The 20,567-nt window shown below is 37.7% G+C and overlaps 2 protein-coding genes across 13 annotated transcripts in view; both read right to left on the bottom strand.

The window, feature by feature from the left end:
• The window catches only part of ect2 (epithelial cell transforming 2), a 58,404-nt gene extending 50,794 nt beyond the window's left edge, over positions 1 to 7,610 (bottom strand). For 3 of the 4 annotated variants that reach the window (XM_067432051.1, XM_067432053.1, XM_067432052.1), the window contains exons 1-5: positions 7,278 to 7,610; positions 6,489 to 6,670; positions 6,242 to 6,321; positions 3,245 to 3,340; positions 1,842 to 2,024 (exon numbers count right to left, since the gene is read on the bottom strand). In XM_067432051.1, coding sequence (XP_067288152.1) covers positions 1,842 to 2,024; positions 3,245 to 3,340; positions 6,242 to 6,321; positions 6,489 to 6,621 — 492 coding nt within the window. In that variant the 5' untranslated portion in view covers positions 6,622 to 6,670; positions 7,278 to 7,610. The remainder of the gene's footprint in view (positions 1 to 1,841; positions 2,025 to 3,244; positions 3,341 to 6,241; positions 6,322 to 6,488; positions 6,671 to 7,277) is intronic. The other variant, XM_067432054.1, reaches the window with a different exon arrangement.
• Positions 7,611 to 12,504: 4,894 nt separating this feature from the next.
• The window catches only part of mcf2l2 (MCF.2 cell line derived transforming sequence-like 2), a 126,172-nt gene continuing 118,109 nt past the window's right edge, over positions 12,505 to 20,567 (bottom strand). For 8 of the 9 annotated variants that reach the window (XM_067432097.1, XM_067432099.1, XM_067432091.1 and 5 more), the window contains 2 exons: positions 16,178 to 16,272; positions 12,505 to 13,949 (listed from right to left, as the gene is read on the bottom strand). In XM_067432097.1, the coding sequence (XP_067288198.1) occupies positions 13,849 to 13,949; positions 16,178 to 16,272 (196 nt within the window). In that variant the 3' untranslated portion in view covers positions 12,505 to 13,848. The remainder of the gene's footprint in view (positions 13,950 to 16,177; positions 16,273 to 20,567) is intronic. The other variant, XM_067432098.1, reaches the window with a different exon arrangement.

Genomic DNA, 20,567 nt, shown 5'->3' with positions numbered 1-20,567 from the left:
CTATGTTCTTCCACAAGACGCATGCAGTTCTGTTTATTAACTACTAGAGTGCAAAAAGTTACGGACTGCAGCTTTAAAGTGTCATTCAGTCGGTCTGTGGTTTGTCAGGACTCGAGCCGCTTTGCTGAACAACTGAACTGCTGTGAGCTGCCTGAATAAGCCAATCAGAGCAGAGCTCTAATTTTAATATTCATGACACTTCCAAATAAGGCAAAACATCCAAGAGCATTAAATCATAGGGACAATTTCTAGGGTTGTAAATGGACCTGTAAAACTGTATCTGGACAGTTTTTGCCCTTAAATAATCCACAAACACTCTATGTAGATAGAGAAGAATTTAACATTGTTTCAACTCATTCCAGGGCACATTTAATTGAATAAGATGTAAATGTAATTTATTATTTTAACATTTATTTTAAAATAATTATATTAATAAATATTATATTACAAAATAATTCCTTTTAATTATATTCACACATACATATATACATCAAGCCTGCATGCCCCTCTCAGAAACTGAAGCTTTCGCGCCTCGATCGCCCCCCGGTGACCCCGGTCCCAGTATAGCTGCCCCTCTGCATTTTCAAATGGACATGAGGCAAACTAAACAATAAAATTACACGTCAAATATTTTCCCCCCAAAGTTAGTTTATGCCATGGGCTTTTTTCTGGATTTTTGGGAGCAGACTGAAGCTTTAGCTTTAATTTCTACATTTCCATAACTGTTTATTTCACACCAACATAATTCATTGTTCTGCATCTGTGAAAGTGTGGGCGGGCTTTTGATATCGCGACTGTACTTCCTGCTCTACTTCCTGCTCTCAACTGCGCAACTCCGTTCCCGAAATCGCTACTGCGCAGACTCGGTCCCAAGATGTCAGCGCCGTGCAGGCCGTCTGAAAGCTTCAACTCTGGCAAGCGGAAATGGATGATGTCGAGTCGTCCATATTTTTTTACAGTCTATGATATACATATACACATACATATATATACAGGACCTGTAACGATCCTGAAAATTCAGCTTTACATCACAGAAATAAATAATAATTTAAAGTAGCCTATAATAAATTGAAAACCAAATATTTTAAATTGAAATATATCAATATTTAAAAAAAAAAATCTGTATTTTTGATCAAATAAATGCAGGCTTGATGAGCAGAAGAAACTTCTTTCAAAAACATTAAAAATAGTAATGTATCCAAACTTTTGGCCCATACTGTATATACACACACACACACACACACACACAGTGTTTATTTTAATTGTATTATTTTTGTTTTATTATTTATATACTATTGTCGCTATTCATGAATAATTATACATTTTAAATGTTATTTATTTGATTTACATGCATATAAATGTATTTGTATATTTATACATTTCTGTGAGACCACTCAGGTGGTAGACTATGGAGTGTGTACTGTGGCAGATAAGCTGTGTACCACAAGATTTAACAACAATAAGACAAGTCCTCATTTCTCACTGGAGTGTTACAGTCGTATCTATATTCTAGTGTTCGTCAGACTTAATCTTTCTGTCCGGTACCGATCGCTAGCCAGCCAAGTGTTCGTTTTGCTCTGGAATATCTGAAGGAGTCAAGCAGACACTCCTGCGTACACTGAGATAAGCCAGCAACATTTTTCAGGCTTTACAGAAGCAATCAAAGCTGCTTACGAATCCGTTTCAGTTGGAAGAACAACTATTTCAACAAGCTTTTACTCAACCCGTGATGGCAAGCGTGTGCTATAGCAGTATCAAACTCTTTCACCACCTCAGGGAGGAAAAAAACGCAGAAGATGGCTGCGATCCTGTGTGTGCTTGTGTTTTATTTCAGGTCTCACCTCTCCCTTGCTGGCGCAGTGCATCACGGCAGGAGGCCCCAGGATACGGCTGTCATTCTTGTACAGGAAGCTGTATTCGGGAGCCTGGAAGTCTTTCAACACAAACACCGTCTCGAACTCACAATTCTCGCCATCACCAAAATCTCTGACATTGTCAGTCTTGATACACTGGGTGTTTATATCCTAATGGGATGAAAAGGAAAATTCATAACTGAAGTAAAAATATCAATCAACACATTAGTTGGATTGTATGGAAATCTCTCTTTTCTTTTAAAAGGGATCTCAAAGATGTTAAAGTGTTCCGACAGATGACACTGGAGAAAGACAGCATCATTTGTCACATGTAGATTTCGTGGATAGAAAAACAAGTGTCAAGGACGGTTCACAGGACAGCTAGACAAAACAGTATGAAAAAAATGCAGATGTGTTTTTCTGCTTCACATGGTATCTATCTATCCATCTATCCATCTATCTATCCATCTATCCATCTATCCATCTATCCATCCATCCATCCATTTATGCCTGTTTTTTATAAAAAGTGCTCATTTTATAAAATATACCTCTATCTATCCATCCATCCATCCATCCATCCAATATATTGTGTGCATTTATGCCTGTTTTTTTTTTCTAAAATGTGCTAATTTTATAAAATATACCTCTATCTATATCCATCCATCATATTGTGTACATTAATGCCATTTATTTTTAAATAAAATATGCTAATTTTATCAAATATACCTCTATCCATCCATGTCTATATCTATCTATATGCTGTCAAACAAAATAACTGAATAATTGCATCCAAAATAAGTTTGTTTTCATAATATGTGTGCTGGGTATAATTATAATGTATATATAAATTCAGAAACATACATGTACACATTATATATATATAAATAAATTATATATATATATATATATATATATATATATATATATATATATATATATATATATATATATATATATATATATATATATAGTATAATGTTTAAAACAAAGTACTGAAAAAAATATTTTTTTTAATTATGTGGATTCAGTATAATCCTGTGTGAACAGCACCTGATTCACTTTCAAAAATTATTATTCTTACCTGCATGTAAAAAATAATTATTAAATTGCATTACATTAATAAAGGAGTTCATCACCAATTAATCACCAGGTTTATTACATAATTAATTTAATTAAATCTTAGTTAAGTGGATTAAAGAGTAAGACCACCTGTTGGACAAACACAGGACAAGTTGTTAGATCACATTGTTAGAACTTAGTCAAGACCACTGTGAGAGTGAGTTTGATATTAGACAGCGGAGTGCCACACCGAATCCCCCACCCTTAAAACACCATGCCGCAAATCCCCCGGTGCTCTCAAGCATGCAAAGATTCTGGGTCCTGAGACGTACCATATTGACTATAGATTTTATCAATTTCTCACGCGTCTCTGTGCCCGGCTGCCCTTCTTTAATCTTTACCACCGGGACTTCCATTATTGTGATGGCCTGTAAAAATGAAGAATTGACATCAACCAGGCAACCCAAAGCTGATATATTTCTCAAGCAGGAGGGCCTTACAACCTTGCCAGAATCGAGATGAGAACTTCAAATAAATGTCAAGCAAAGTCCAGAAGGAAGTTCTGCTACAAGTTGCATAAAGGCAGGGAGAACAGATTACTAAAAGAAACAGCTATATCTTAAGTCCTCTCATGTCATGTCAAGGGCAAAGAAAGGACACTTTCAGGAACACCCTTCTTCCCCCAACCACTACATGGGAAGCTTTCATCCTGAATCCACACACATTCCAGCGTTATCGTTTATCAAGCGCTGAGTCTAAATGTCCCATCATTGACCTGCATCCCCTCCAAACATAACTGTCAGAGCAAATGTCATTCATAACATTTATAACCTTTCATTTCATCTATCAACTCCCAGTCCCAACCGCGACATACCACATCTCAGTGTGAGAATGCTGGGTAATATGTGCAAACAGCTCAAGCAGACTTTGCATGATTCAAAACAAAGACTTACTCAAATTAAATGTATACTATATAGTAGTAGTTTTAAGTTAGTCAACTTAAAATCTAGCTCACAAAACTTCACAATTTTGTTTTCTTGTATATGATGCTGCGAAATGACCTGCACTGTTCGACACAAACACACGCGCACACACACATACACACACACACACACACACACACACACGTGTTTTTGTGAATTGTGGGGACTTTCAATATGCGTAATGGATTTTACACTGTACAAACTGTGCATTCTATCCCATTACTCCTACCCATCACAGGAAACATTCTGCATTTTTACATTTTCAAAAAAACATAATTTAGTATATTTATAAATCCATTTACATTGTACACTGCAGCTGGCTGGTCCCATTTGGTCCCCACAATGTAATATAAACAAGTGTGTACACACACACACACACACACACATACACACATTATTGTCTTAGGGACATAAGAAAATATTTTAAAATAAAAATTAATTCACCTTAATACATCTATATTTATAAAGTGCCAAAAAAAATTATTTGGACCCTGGTTGAAGCATTTCTAAGTCACCAAGGATAAACACATCTGCTAAAATTAATCAATAACTGTTTAAAAATGTGGGGTCAGTAAAGATTATCTTTAAAAATAAATTAATATTTTTATTCAGCAAGGACACATTGATTTAATTAAATGTGGCAGAAAACATGTGTAATGTCAGAAACCAAATTCAAATAAATGCTACTGTTTTGAACTTTCTATTTATCAAAGAATTCTGAAAAAGAAAATGAAACACGGTCACGGTTTCCACAAAAATATTGCACAGTACAATGGTTTTTAACATTGATCATAAATGTTTACATATGCTTTAAGATTTCTGAAAATTATTATATTATATTTTACAATATATTCAAATACCACCAAAAAAATTCAGCAGCCCCCTAACATTCAGTGGTAATAAATAATCATCAAATTGTAAATTGTGCGGTTACCCTATTTACAATCTTTAATCAGTCAAGGACACACGTGCATCTGAATTAAAAGTAAACTACTGTTTTAATTTCCAGATTTCATTTTATTTTTAATTTCAGGTATGACTTAAAATCATTCAGGCAAACAGAATAATTTAATGTTTATCCTTATTTGAATTTAATGTTTATCCTCTAAGCTGGCCAACAAAAAATGACTTCCTGTTAACAAACTTATTACATTTAACCAGATTTAAAGATTTTCAAACTCAGCAGGACCAGTGTTGGGTCTAATTAGTTACTAAAGCCCCTTTCACACTGCGATTCCGGCAAATACACGGATAATGCGACCCGGCATTTGTTCCCGGGCCGTTAGATTTGGCCCATTCACACTGCCAGCAGAAATTCCCGTAATATGTGCACTTTCACACACAACCCGTAACGGTGTCGTGATCCTGATGTGACGTATAATGGCGAGCGATCTCAGCTTCAGCGCGGATAGTAAGGAGCTCCGTGGTCTTGACTTGTGTCCAGTTTGCGCACATTTCTGCTTGTTTAATTTTAGTTTCTTTTGTATACGAACACTCTCTGCGTTTAAAACACAGACTAGCGCTTCTGGCACTGCAGGGTTGTATTATTGAAAAAACAAGCTCTAGGAGTCGCACGATAACTACGTACACATTGCGGCATTATTTTTGGCTTTTGTTCACACAGCGCTCGTCCCGGGTCGAATCCCGCAATGTTACTAGGTCCCCGACCCGGGTTCAATTCGGTAATCATTGCCGGCACGTGGTTGCTTTCACACAGAAGGCGACCCGGCAATGTTCCGGGAATATTGCGGGTCTGACGTGCGGTGTGAAAGGGGCTTAAGTAATAAGTTACTGTATTTTAATTACTTTTCCCTTGAAAAAGTAAAGTATGGGATTACTCTTAGGATTTTCTGTAATTAATTACAATTACTTCACAAGTATTTGAACTAATACTAAATATAATTATACATAATACAATAGTGGAATTCACTTTAAAAAAGCATGTTTTTATGTATCCTTCTCACATTTGTAATACTTTGGTCAGTTAATACGAGTAATTTATGTAGTTTTATATTATTTATTTGAACAAATTAAGAGCCGTTTCATGCCTAACCTTGAATCGCTTAAATCGAGGTTGATATAGGATTTAGAAAGTAATTAAAAAGTCATTAGTAATAAGTAATTAAATACTTTTTGGAGAGAATAATTTGTACAGTAATCTAATTACACTACTAAAGATGTAATTAGTAACTAGTAATTAATTACTTTTTTAGAGTAACTTACCCAACACTGAGCAGGACTCACGCTGAACTTAAAATAATAAATCAGACCATTCTATTTAACATAGCTCTTCTTGCCTACAGTGAAATGAGCCTATATAAATATCTTCACTCCCTTCTACTGTACCTGAAGGGCTCTCTCGAGTTCTGCGATGTTGCCGGCCTCCCTCACCAACACCACCCTGGTCTCAACTCTGGGCAATACATCTGAAAAAGAGAAAAGACCAAAGGCAAAGGTGAATCTCTATGGAAATAGACAAAATCGACTTGGAGAAAATAACTTCTTTTGTTATGTTTGTGCGCAGTAAAACGGTCCACCCTACAAAAATGTCAGTTGATATAAGGTTGACCGAGAAGGAGGGCGGTTCACTTACCCTCTGTCTCGTCTGCGTGTAGACCCATGAAAAATTGCTCCTTCGTGGTTTCGGCCATCCGGGAGTCGTAAACGGAGGAGTCCACCAGCAGGCTGCGGCCCGGCCCTAAAGTAACTATGCTGCTGTCAGCCATGGCTCTGTGACAAGGGGTGGTGACCCAGTCCTGTCCAGAATATCAAAAGCTGGCAGCCAGAGAGAAAGTAGTGAACGAGGGCAGCACAAGCATAAAACAAAAGACAAACAGTCAAGCTTCTAGGAGGGAATGAAGGATGAAACAGAGAAGAAAATCAATATACTGATGCATGCATGTATGCGTGTGTGTGTGTGTGTGTGTGTGTGTGTGCATGTGTGTGTGTATTATATATATATATATATATATATATATATATATATATATATATATATATATATATATATATATATATATATATAATATTATATATAAAAAACTTACCAGCTGCATAAATGAGTAACGTAATTATTCTCAATGCAGCATTACAATAATACAATGCTGTTACAGTTAATTAACCCCATCAAATGAGTAACAAAACTTTGCATATGTATGCATCATGGTGTACATTATAATAGGTAATGAAATGAATTATCACATATTGTAAAGATCTGTCAGCTTTTTAGAGAGCAATGCTGTGACAGCTGATTGGCAGCTGCAATGCACTTCATTGACATGCGCTAGCATTGGGTGGCTAAGTTAGCTAACTTCTAAACAAATGATTTTCTTCTTAAACAGTCTTGTATTTAACTTTAAGCAGCTGTATAAAGAAGACTTACCGTCTAAAACTCTAGAGCTGGAATGCTGGAAAATGTTTTGATGAATGAAGAAACCGAGAATCCAACTGGCTGCCGAACCAGCGGAGGAATATGCGTTTATGTTAGCCAAACTATATATTAAAAATAACGCTTGCAAAGGTAAACACCGCCGTCGTCGCAATGACAAGTAAAGTTTGCCTAAAGTGCAAAGTGATAAGGTTATGTTACGAAAATAGGTTTAGCTGTAATTTTAAGTCCATTGTATACGCTCATTTGATAGGTGGCTGTGCTCAACTCACGCTCTGAATTCAAAAAAGCAAGCAAACATGAGAGCCTAACGCCGATTGGCTGAGAGTGAAGAGCTCGGCGGAAGTTCTAAAGCGGGCAACGGCTCCTCTGATTGGCTTTTGAATTCAAACGGAGATGCACGCTGTGGAGTCAGCGGCTGGCTCCGTCCATTATAGGATGACACACAATGATTTAATTAAATTGCTTGTATTTGACATTAGGCCTATGAATAAAACACAAGATGATGTAAACATTTAACTGCAATGCAATTCATAAAAACACAGCAAGTCACGACCTAAAAGACTAATGTGTTAATAAAACAATACAAACCATTGTTTAGCCTCATAGACAAATTTAAGTTTATGTTTGGCCTATGGCCTTATAAACTGTACCATATCGCTTTACAGTTTGTGTGATATTATAATACATTATAATATAACTTAATATGGGAGGAAGATTTATATTATATTGTTACTAAATTATATTATTATCACTGATTTTTTAATTAAGGGACAAACATGTCCCAAACACAAAAGCCCTATTTATCAGGCTTGCATGTGCACAATTCAGAATTGAATTAAGAATGACTCCTAAATTCCCTAATTGAATTTGAATTGATGTCAAGAACAGTATAAAATTACAATTCGAATATGAATTAAGGGAAGTAATTGAAATTCAAGAAAAATTCAAAGAAATTCATATACATGTCCATCTTGCCATAGCTTCATCTGCACATGTTGAGAGAATCTTTAGTGCTGCAGGAAAGATCTTTAAACCAGAACGGTTCAGGGTCAGTGATAAAACATTTGAAGAGCTAGGCTAGTGTTGCTCAGTGAGTTTTGCATTGGAATTAATGACAACTGCATTTACAACAACTTTGTGTTATTTTATTACTTTGAAATTAAAATAACATTGGAACAAAACTAACTGAACAACATTGAGAGGTTAATTTATTTAAATTGATCATTATCTATATTTTAGAACAAAATGTACATGCAGGGTTGAGGAGTGACACTGTAAAAAATGAATCATGGGTCTTGTAATTTTCACACACAAAAAAATAACAATAAGGTGATAATTAAAAATACTGTGTATTTTTTCTTAAGAATATTGTGGTTCAGTGTTGTAAAAGAAATAAAACCAAGAGATACACTTTCCTAATTTTTTTAAGGAAATTTTGAGGCTTGAATTGAGGAACCGATTAAGCTGATAAAATTATGGAAAAATAAGATTACTTGCTTATTTTAGGAGAATTAGTTCAATATATGCAGTTTTATTTAGAGACACCACTGTTAGTTCCCAGTATGCTTTGCATATGGCTGGAAATGGAGATATGATATGAAGTGTTGTTTAATGTGTTTTTGAGTGAAGGGAAACATCTGTCAATGAATAATTTTCATTTATGTTTGATATTTGAGAGAGTTTCTGTTATGTTGAAGTTTTGACCATTACCATTGTGCAGATGATTAGAGCTTATGGTTAGGTTATGATGTGAATAACTGCAAGTATTATAATGATGATGATGATGATGATGATGATGATGATGATGATGATGATGATGATGATGATGATGAATGTTGCTTTGTTCAATGAGCAATTGAATATCATAACTGAGAGTCCAATATAAACAGGTCATTTCTATTTACTTTAATATATAAATATTTTTCAAAATCAACTTAAATTAAAAACTACGGGCGACGTAGACATAACAATGATCTGACAAAGACCGACAAACACCAGGAGCTTATAAAAGGGAATAAATGAGGCAGGGAACGAGGGAACACAGGTGAGAAATTTAACACTAATTAAATAACAAAGGGGGAGGGATCAGACAATGACAAGCACAAATGAGACAAGGAACAGACAAGGGAGGAACAGACAAGGGAGGGGTAAACAAGGGAAGAATGATGAAAACAAAAAAATCATGAGGCCATGGTGGCCCACAATGTTCAAATGGCCAGGATGGCCCACTGAGTCCAGACCAGGCCAGGACGGCATGGGCAGATCAAGGCGCCTCGACGGCGCAGGCAGAGCAGGGCGCCAGGGTGGCGCAGGCAGAACAGAACAACTCGACGGGCCGAGTCTGTCCCTCCCATCCCAGGGCACCAGGGTGGCGCGGGCAGAGCAGGGCGCCTCGACAGCGCGGTCAGAGCAGGGCGCCGGTTTGGCGCAGTCAGAGCAGAGTCCACCGGAACACGATCCACCAGCACAGGGACCACCGGAACATGATCCACTGGCACAGGGACCAACGGCACAGGGACCACCAGAAAACACGATCCACCGGCACAGGGACCACCAGAACAGGGGCCACCGGAACACGATCTTCCGGCACAGGGACAACCAGAACATGATCCACCGGCACAGGGACCACCGGAACATGATCCACTGGCACAGGGACCAACGGCACAGGGACCACCGGAAAACACGATCCACCGGAACAGGGACCACCAGAACAGGGATCACCGGAACACGATCCACCGGCACAGGGACCACCAGAACATGATCCACTTGCACAGGGACCACCGGAACCCGATCCACTGGCACAGGGACCACCTGCACAGGGACCACCGGAACACTATCCACTGGCACAGGGACCACCGGAACACGATCCACCGGCACAGGGACCACCGGCAAGGAGACCACCAGAACACTATCCACCGGCACAGGGACCACCGGAACACGATACACCGGCAGAGGGACCACCGTAACACTATCCACAGGCACAGGGACCACCGTAACACTATCCACCAGCACAGGGACCACCGCAACACTATCCACCGGCACAGGGACCACCGGAACACTATCCACCGGAACAGGGACCACCGGAACAGGGACCACCGGAACACGATACACCGGAACAGGGACCAACGGCACAGGGACCACCGGAACACGATCCACCGGCACAGGGATGACTGGCAGAGGGACCACCGGAACACGGACCACCGGAATAGAGTCCACCAGAACATTGACCACCGACACAGGGACCATCGGAACCTGATCCACCGGCACAGGGACCACCGGAACCCGATCCACCGGCACAGGGACCACCGGAACGGCCGTGGAGGAAGCATTTCTCCTCCTAAATGAAATTAGAATGTCTGACCTGACGTAGTTGACACAAATTAAGTTACATAAATAATAAATATACATTTTTACCATCTACAAAAGGTCCCTTATCTCAAGAATCAGTGTCATATCCACACTGGTAAATCCCATATTAAAAGGCACAATATGTCGTTTTTCGCTACTAGATGTCACCTATTAGAAACAAAGGCGTAGCTTGATGACGCCGAGATTGAGTGTGGATTCATGGGAGATGTGTTCATCTCACAGCTGGTGGAAAAGAATCGGGACGGGACTCGGGCAGAAACCATGTTCATGGATGAGATTATAACCGGTGCTGTAGTATGAAGCACAGCTGGGTTGAGTGTTGTGGGAGCGCAATGTGGCCGCTGGAGCGCTTGCTAACGAGAGACGAGCACACACGGCTTCCACTTCTTTACGTTAGCTCATGTGAATATGGGGTAACGCAGTTTTATCATATTAGATAAATTTGAGCGTGTTGAAAATGATGTACTAACATTACTCTGTGCGTTCACTCTGCCGCTACTATGAGACACTTGTTGCACTGCAGAAAAAAAAAAGCTAGATCAATAGTCATGGTAAAATGTAGATTAAATGTAGGCTACTTAGATAACAACCATAATTCGTCGACGATGTCATTGACAGGCGACGCACAAACACGGTCCGTGTCCTTGTTAAAATTGCTTATTTTTCTGGATTTAAACATTTGGGATAATGTAAGGTGTAAACGTAATGTAAGGCATATTGCATCTTTAATTTATTATGGTTTAGTAGCAACTATAGCCTACTGTAGGCCTAGTATCAATAGGCTAGTGTTTTAATGGAAACTATGGTTACCATAGTAAATAGTAATAATCATGGTAAAAGTGAATGCATGATTACATTTTGAAATGTAGCCTTTATTTCCTTCACATTCATTCATCTCAAATGTGAAATGTGCGCACTCCACTGATGTGATCTCGCCCCATTAACGGCCTTTGAAACAGACCACTGAGACTCAGCCTAACCGCCACTCATCCAAAAGAGCAGCCTCTTTTTCCTTCTGACAGAAGTCTCATTCTTTCTTCTGCCCGGCCTGGTTTCAGGCGGGAACGACGCATGATAAATAGACTGCCAGGTGTCTTCAAAATCTTTGGACACCTGAAGCCAAACCGAAGGACAAAATGAAGGCTGCTGCCGGAGTGCACTTTTTAAAATATATATATATATATATTTTAATGCTTGTCACATCTGGCTGGGTCTTTGTGTCCCGCTCTCTCCACTCTCTTTCCTCCTCTTCTGCTTTACTCTCCTGCCGCCCCTCAGGAGTTTTGGGGATTTTGAAAGCGCCCTCTGTAGAACAAAGCCATGTGAATCTTGCCTGTCCCTCCCTCTCTCTCTCCTCGCTGTCCTTCCCGCAGACGTGTACCTCTCTATCGCACACTCTCTTAAAGCTACACTGTGTAACTTTTTTAGTTTATTCTTAGCTAAAAACACTTAGTTCTTTCAAAAATATATGTGCTCATTAATGTATATTTACTTTTTTTAAGTAATAAAGTATTCACGTAAGTTTATAATATGCCATTGAAAATACATACGGGTGAGGGGTTCGAATGCGAGAGCCATGTTGCTCCTCCATCTTGAAAGTACATTAGCCAAAGAGGGACATACCCGTAAATTCAAGCTTCGCCTTTCGCGTTTTTAACACTCGATGGCACCGTGTCGAATGTGAAGAGGGGGATTGCCATGCTAATCTTGGACTAAATCAGCCACCGTAGGAGTTAAAACGTAATCAGAATTGAGAGGAACAGAAACTAATATTCACTGGATGGTCATATACCTATTCACTGCTAGATGGGGGAAAAAATAAAGCTTCCAGTTACAACCAAAAACAAGCCTGATGAAACAGTTTTCAACCAGAAGTTCCTGAAGGTTTTCAAGGGGATCCGTTGAAAATTTTATTGCATTTTGACATTTGACATTTCTAACTTGTTTGTCGGTTGAGGTTTCAGTCTTTTTTTTCCTTCTTTTTTAATGAATGTATTTCATTATGCATTTGCAAATGTACAGTTATGTAATACATATTCACATCAGCCATAATATTGTCCATTGGGAAGCTGTGAAAAGCAAAATATTCACATATGAATGAACAGAAGGACGATACTAACAAGAATTACATCGGCATTCAATATCAAATCTTTGTGCTTCGATATTTACATACAAAGAAATAAAGCAACTCAATAAGATCAGGTTGATATCGGAAAGTAATCAAACTACTAATATTAAAATCGCAGCCATATGTGAATATTTATGGATATGAGACAAAACATTTGGCATTTTTACTACATTCACGGTCAAACTGCCGTCCGGTTCTTCATGTCATCATAGCAGGAAGGATACAGTACATTTGATTTCTGTATTGGATTCTGTTACTTTTTTAGCACAAACTGACAACATTCATGAGCAGTACAGTAAAATAACAGTAAAGCTGGAATATTTATGTTACAACAATCATTTTCTGAAATATATACATAAATAAATCTGTAAATATTACAAATTTATACTATGTTTTGAGAATATTTACAACCATAGAGATGATTATATCAAGCAGAGGCAAATATTTAAAGAGGATATATTCAGTTTTCCAAACAGCAGAGGAACGAAGCTTTCCAGATGGCTTATACAATGTTCATTTTAGAATATAAAAGAGAGTATAAATATTGTACATTAGAGAATGTTAATTCATTAAAAGTGCTGTGTATGTGACCAACAGTCTCATAAGCAAACGAGAAATTAATTTCAGAACAATCAAGTATGTTTAAGCATTTCAGTGGAAGTTTCAGCAGGACGGAACGGCCACGAGTCTTTCTCTCAGTGTTTTCATATGGACACCTCGGTGCAGATATCACACCCCACGACGTTTGGTCTTACATCCGGATATTTCTCTTCAAATTCCTCTGCTTTGCTGCTAAGGCACAGCAGAGTGAACGCACGAAGGCTGCATGCTGAATTTCTAGCGACTGGAGAATGTTATCACAATGTCACGTCAGCGATGGAGAAGGCCAGAAAAGACTGGAATCTGTTCTGATCGGTCAGTCTCATCAGAACGGTCGTATAGCAGCAGAGTTTACCAATTCCTTCAGAGGAGCTGTCTGTGTAGTATTACAAAAGATATCGAGCTGTTGTCAAGTATGATGTATAAGCATGGCACTACGGAAAGCGAGGACACATCACGGCACGTTCAGCATGCAAGCCTGCTGTCCTGAGTGAGATGCGGCCCGGTGCTGTCGTCTGCGTCCTCTGTATCGGTGAGGGCAGCTGTGCAGAGGTCACTGAAAATATCTAAAATGAAATAAAAAGAGAAGATGAGTTACGTAACGTACTGTCTTTTCATCCAGAGCAACAGGAAACAGGTGGCAAACGAACCAGACCTTGCAACAGCACTCGATCATAGCAAGGACAAGATCCATACAGACAAAGACGCAAACCTTCAGTTATCACTGTGCTTTACGTCTTTTGAAATAAGATGAAGGAGTTTTGCTGCTCGTGGCGAGCACAGGTGAAAAAGCTTGAAGCGTAACATGAAAAGCATACAAACACTTCAGTATATTCAGCTCCAAACAGCTACAGGCCTCAACAATAAGGATAGATCCATCGGATAAGGATGAATCAATATATATATATGGAATCCTGTGATTAACGACATTAATAATTAGTATCGATTAATTGTTAGTATTGATTAATCGCATCCAAAATAAGTTTGTTTACATAATGTGTGTGTACTGTGTATATTTATGTACCGTAAATAAAGAGGCATACATGTATTTATTTAAGTAAAATGTTATATTCATATATAAAATATTTACATTTAATATAACTATATATACAGTTTACAAATGCAAATATTTCTTATATACATGAATGAGTGTACTGATATATATTTTATATGGATGGATGGATAGATGGATGGATGGATGGATGGATGGATGGATGGATGGATGGATAGATAAACAGTACACACATATATACTATATAAACACAAACCTTTTATTTTGGGTGCGATTAATTACAATTACAATTATATACAATTATATATATACAATTATATATATATAAAATGTTGCACATACTTTTTATTACATTTATTAATATATTTACATTTATACACTGTAAAAAAAAGTTGGTTTAACTTATAAAAGTAAGTAACCTGGTTGCATTAAAATTTTGAGTTCATTGAAATTAAAAATTTGAGTTGATACCATGAGGGAAATTGGTTTAATAAATAGAAACTCAAAATATGATTGTATCTGAACCACATAAAAATGTGATAAATCATGAAAAAGCTAAATTTGGCATGTTTCACTGCATCATCACAAATAAAACATACACAATTACCCAATATGCTTACAAAATATTGGAATAATATTTGAATAAAGGTTGTCGATTCTCAAAAATGTTCATTGTATTAACTCCAATTTTTTAATTTCAATGAACTCAAAATTAAGGCAACCAGGTAACTTATTTTTAAATATTTTTTTTACAGTGTAGATTTTTATCACGTTTGCATGATATATAAAATATATTTTTATAAATATATGAAAATATACATAAAATATAAATTATTAATTAATTTAGAATTAACTGTATTACAGTTTCCACAAAAATAATACGCAGCACAACCGTTTACAACATTGAAAATAATAATATGGCCTGGTTTCACAGACAGGGCTTAGATTAAGCCAGGCTTAGGCCTTAGTTCAATTAGGACATGTAAGTAGCTTTTATAAAAGTGCCTTAGAAAAAACATAGCTGGTGTGTGTCCTGAGACAAAACAATGGCACTGACATATCTTAAGATATGTCAGAGCAAGTTGCCTTCAGTTAAAACAGCTCGATAATGTATTTTAGTCTGGGACTAGCTTAAGCCTAGTCTGTGAAACTGCGGGTAAGTGTTTTAATGAATATATTTTTTACATATATGAAAATTATAACTTAAAATGGTAATAATATCTCACATTAATATATGTATTTTTTGTGGTCAGTGTTAATGGTAAACATCCTTAGAGTTGAGTCCAGAGCTGCCTCTGTTCTTAGTCAAAGCTTTAAGGGAATATGCAGCACCTTGTTATTAGTATAGCAAAACTTTACGCAAACCAGTCAAACAAGATCAAAAGTGGCATTATGAGCAAGCCAAGGTTTCATGGAGTGAAGTGCATGCCTGTGGAGGTGATGTCATGCACACCTCTTTTAAAAAAAAGCAGACTGCAAACAGGTGCCTCCGTCAGTCTCGTCATCCACTGACCTAGATCTCAAATTACAGCCGGTATGTGTCACAATGGTGTCTAGTGTGCATTCACATGTAAGATGCGTAAGAGCGAGAAGGGACTGAGTGACACGAGAGGTCAAAGTGCATCATCTAATGCATCGGCATAAAATATGTCCTCCTCATAGAGTATGCATCAAATATCTGTGAATGATTTTATGGTGACCATCTGTCTGAACTAAGTGTGTCCAGAGTGGTGATGTCAGTCATGCCCTTCTGCTGCTCTTCCTGGGATTGGTGTGCGGTACCAGAGTTACTGTAAAGGTCTACTTCCTCTGCTGTGGACTGCAGGACAGTGGGTGGCACCAGTCCTGTCTTCTGAGTTCTAAGGTTCTTGACTAGCCTAGAACATGAGAGACAGTGTTCATCTTCAACGGCAGCATGGACAGATTTGTGCTAGAGAACCTGGAGCTCAACAAGGGGTCAATGTGATTGGCTGACTCCTTGGAATTTCCATTCAAACGACAAAATGGCGGCCCCCAACACAAAACAATGTAATAAGCAAATTAAAGGGTTTGTTCACCCAAAAAGGAAAATTCTGTCATCATTTACTCTCCCTCAAGTTGTTCCAAACCTGCATGAATTTCTTTCTTCTGCTGAACACAAAGGAAGATATTTGGAAGAATGTATGTATATAAGCAGATTTTGAGTCCCATTGACTTCCATAGTATTTTTCCCCTACTATGGTAGTCAATGGGGCCCAAGTTCTGCTTATATACATACATTCTTCCAAATATCTTCCTTTGTGTTCAGCAGAAGAAAGAAATTCATGCAGGCTTGGAACCACTTGAGGGAGAGTAAATGATGACAGAATTTTCATTTTTGGGTGAACTAACCCTTTAAAGGTGGGATGAGTGTTATTTCAAAACCGTTTTAGAAAAAGGACACGGGCCGGGTGGAATAACAAACTTGTAGCCAATCAGCAGGTAAGGGGCGTGTCTACTATTGATGGTGAAAAGAACGCTCATAATTCAAAACACACGAGTCACACATGACGGACATTAGCCGAGAACTAGCCTAATATATGATGTCGTGTGTCATGTTTGCTTGTTAGTCCATTTGCGATCGTATTGTGGCTCACTTCAGCGATGATAAAGACCCGTTTATTTCCGTATGGAGCATCTAAATCTCCTCACTGTGTGCTTCAAGCATCAGCTCACAAATGTGTCCAACAAGTAAGATACTATACTCCTAATATATGTTTGTTTACTCTTTTCATGACCTATATAACCCTTATCCAGTCATAATTGTAATATGTCATTAGCTGGACTGTCGTGCTTGTGTTCTATAGAGTTGTTCATGAGAACAGTTTGATCGCTATAACTCTAATCTTGTCATAATTGTAATATGTCGTTAGTTGGACTGTCGGCTCGTGCTATAGAGTTGTTCATGAGAACAGTGCATGATTTTGTGATCGCTATGAATCTAATCTTGTCATAATTGTAATATGTTCGTTAGTTGGACCATCTTGCTCGTGTACTATCGAGTTGTTCACAAGAATGGTTTGTGTTTTTGTGATAGAAGGGATGACTTTTTCATTGAATATTCGACCTGGATTAGATACACAGAAATTCTGCCATAGCCGTTGATGCTTCTGGGTTACTTATGTGTGGGGCGGCGCTATCAAAATAGGGGCGAGACCCTTTTGGGGGTAGGGGCGTGTTTGTTTTGGTGATTTGAAATCTCAACAACAGTTAGCAGATAGCACTTACCCCACCTTTAAGTCACGACATAACAGAAACACAGCGGACTGATCCATGTTTCCAGCAGGACAGTGCATTGTGATGGACAAACGTCTGATCTGAGAAAAATCTTGACTTTCCAAGTTGACACTGCCCCCTTGTGGTCGGGAGCAGTTTTGTTGTTTTGTGACTTAATTCAGTTGTATTTAAAGTTTTTAATGTTGTTTATATGTCTATGTGGTGGTTTTAATAAGACAAACCATGTGCAAACTCACAAGTCAACCACTGCTGAGTATTTTCTCCTTAAAACTACAGTGAAAAAAGACAGCGGTTTGAAATTGTTGGTGTTCCTTAAGTACACTTAAGTACAACATCTTGTAACCACTAACCAGTCCCATTAATGTGAGGGCGGGCTTTAGCATATCATTAATTATGACTGCTCTGTAGAAGGGGAGTCACAAGAGAAGCCAGGTTATCCCAGTAAAAATCAGGTACATTTAGCAAAATAGCAGGTATACATATATGATGTATATTACGATGTTATATATGTTGTTCAAAGCATTTCTAAGGATGCTAATTTAAGAAGGCAGCTGTCTGACTCTGAGATGGCGAATGGGAACATGGTGGTTGTAACATTAGCAACAGATTATTAGCAAAAGACTAATCATATTAATTACCATTATGTGTCAAACGTTGTAGAGAGCGATACATAAAATGCATTACTATTCTGATATACCGACTTGTAGACTAGCCTGTATAATTCACTCTTCCCCTTCTTCAGAATTTCTGGTTCAAAGATATATTGCTGAATTTAACCATTATTTATACTTGCCATTGTGCTTGCCATTGTGCATAGTACAGTAAAGTTGGCCGAGTGGATCTCTGAGCTCATGTGACTGAGTGGAGGCAGGGACTAATTTGCATATTCATGAACTGCATATAGTAAAAGGAAACAAGGGTGTAGAGATTCATTTAAGATATTTTAAGGGATTAAGAATATTTTAAGGGATACAATTATTGACTACAGGAGGACATTTTTCTTTGCTCTGTAAATTTTATTGTGTTGTGCATAAGCGGCAACCTTACGGTCTCTCTCTCGAATCCATTGCAGAAGTGACTTAAACTGCAATTCATCAATTGGCTGCTAGAGACAGGCTCCAAAAGGCAGTCGATCCTATAGACCCCCAATCTTATACAGTATGCTATTGTATTTTAAAGTTGCATTGTGGGAAATATCCCTCTGGCACCATTAAAATACTGTATTTTTAATTTACTGTAAATCGAAATACAGTATAAAAATGAGCGTGAAACCTGACCAATAACTGCTGCCAGTAAGTTACTGTAATTTCTACATTCATTTTTTAACAGTGTTGGTTATACTGTGGGATATTGGGATTATGTTGTGATATTGGCGATCAGTATCAATGCGTAGAAACAGCCCAACCACAACAAGTTTGTTGGCTGTGCATCGCATACACTCCTCTTGACACAACTGAGCAAACTCTAAAGCATCCTGTGGCTCAAGATACCTTAACTTTAGCTTGGCTCTGCACAATGTCAAAACATCCACATCTATGAAAGCCTGAAAACTTCTTATGAAGAGTTTGAGGGGGTTGATTGGTGAGCAAAGAAAACTTTGAAACACTTTACAAAGCAGAAAAATGACTGGAGACAGTTTTCAAGATTAAATATGTATGAGATACTTCAGAATATGGCTGGCTTTTTCATTTCAGTTTAGAAATGTTACATTAGGTGGTATTCAGCACCCCCAAAAGGGTTAGGCCGTGCACCGTGCCCCTTTGAAACCTCTTTCATCTTGGCTTTTTAAAGGCAATAGGGTACATGACAAATAAGAGTGTAAAAAGAATAATAATGAAGAAAAAAAATGTTACAGATAAAACATGGCAATTAGAAATGCACTTAGAAATGTTGGTTTTATCAGCCATTTTCAAGAAGTTTCAATTGAACAAATCTGAATATATATATATATATATATATATATATACATATATATATATATATATATATATATATATATATATATATATATATATATATATATATATATATATATATATATATATAAAAGAGATGAGAACATTCATGTGTATAATGTGCAGGAAAAAAGTTTTATATACATATGTGTGTGTTGCCTGTGTATTGGGTTGGGACTGAACTAACTTTGCCTTGTCATAAAAAGGTCAAATTATATTTTAAGGAACATTAGGATGTCTGAGGGCGTTTCTCTGACATCATTTTCTTTTCTGTTTTTTGTGCTTTTTCACACGTTTCTGACTGTTGGTTGCTCTAAATGCCTTTTGGGCTTTTCAATATTAATAAGGAGGGAAGGAGTTTTGGTAAAACATTTGTTTCTCTTCAAGAATATAATGAATTTAATGAGCTTTTTTTCTTTTCTTCGTTAAACTCCACTTTTTTTACCCTTAGAGTCAAACAGTTGAGTTTTACCGTTTTTTACCGTTCTCTGTTTCTGGCGGTAGCACTTTTAGCATAGATTAGCATACATCATTGAATCGGATTAGACCATTAGCATAGCGCTCAGAAATCTTCAAAGAATTTTTTTCAAAGATAATTTAAACTTGACTATTCTGTGTACTAAGACCAACGGAAAATGAAAAGTTGCGATTTTTAGACCGATACAGATATGAACAATTTTCTAATTTCTGCATAATAATCAGAACTTTGCTGCCGTATCATGCGTGCAGTGGTGCAATGATATCACGCAGCACCTGAAAGTAGTTCTCAGATAGGTAACTTCCAATGCGACCGGCACTAAGTTTGTGTAGTTGTAGAGAATGCAGAGCTACAGCCGGCAAATTAGGTAGTGGATTTACCTGTGCGATTAGCCATGGTTCTGTTTGTCGTGAAGTGCTGTGATAGCAAATCGAAGGTGTATTCTACCATCATGTTTCACAATACCAATGAAAAACAAGGAACG

This window comes from Pseudorasbora parva, chromosome 22 (genome assembly GCF_024679245.1).
Source record: "Pseudorasbora parva isolate DD20220531a chromosome 22, ASM2467924v1, whole genome shotgun sequence".
In the NCBI taxonomy this organism is placed as follows: domain Eukaryota; kingdom Metazoa; phylum Chordata; class Actinopteri; order Cypriniformes; family Gobionidae; genus Pseudorasbora; species Pseudorasbora parva.
This window is presented reverse-complemented; position numbering and strand designations above follow the sequence as displayed.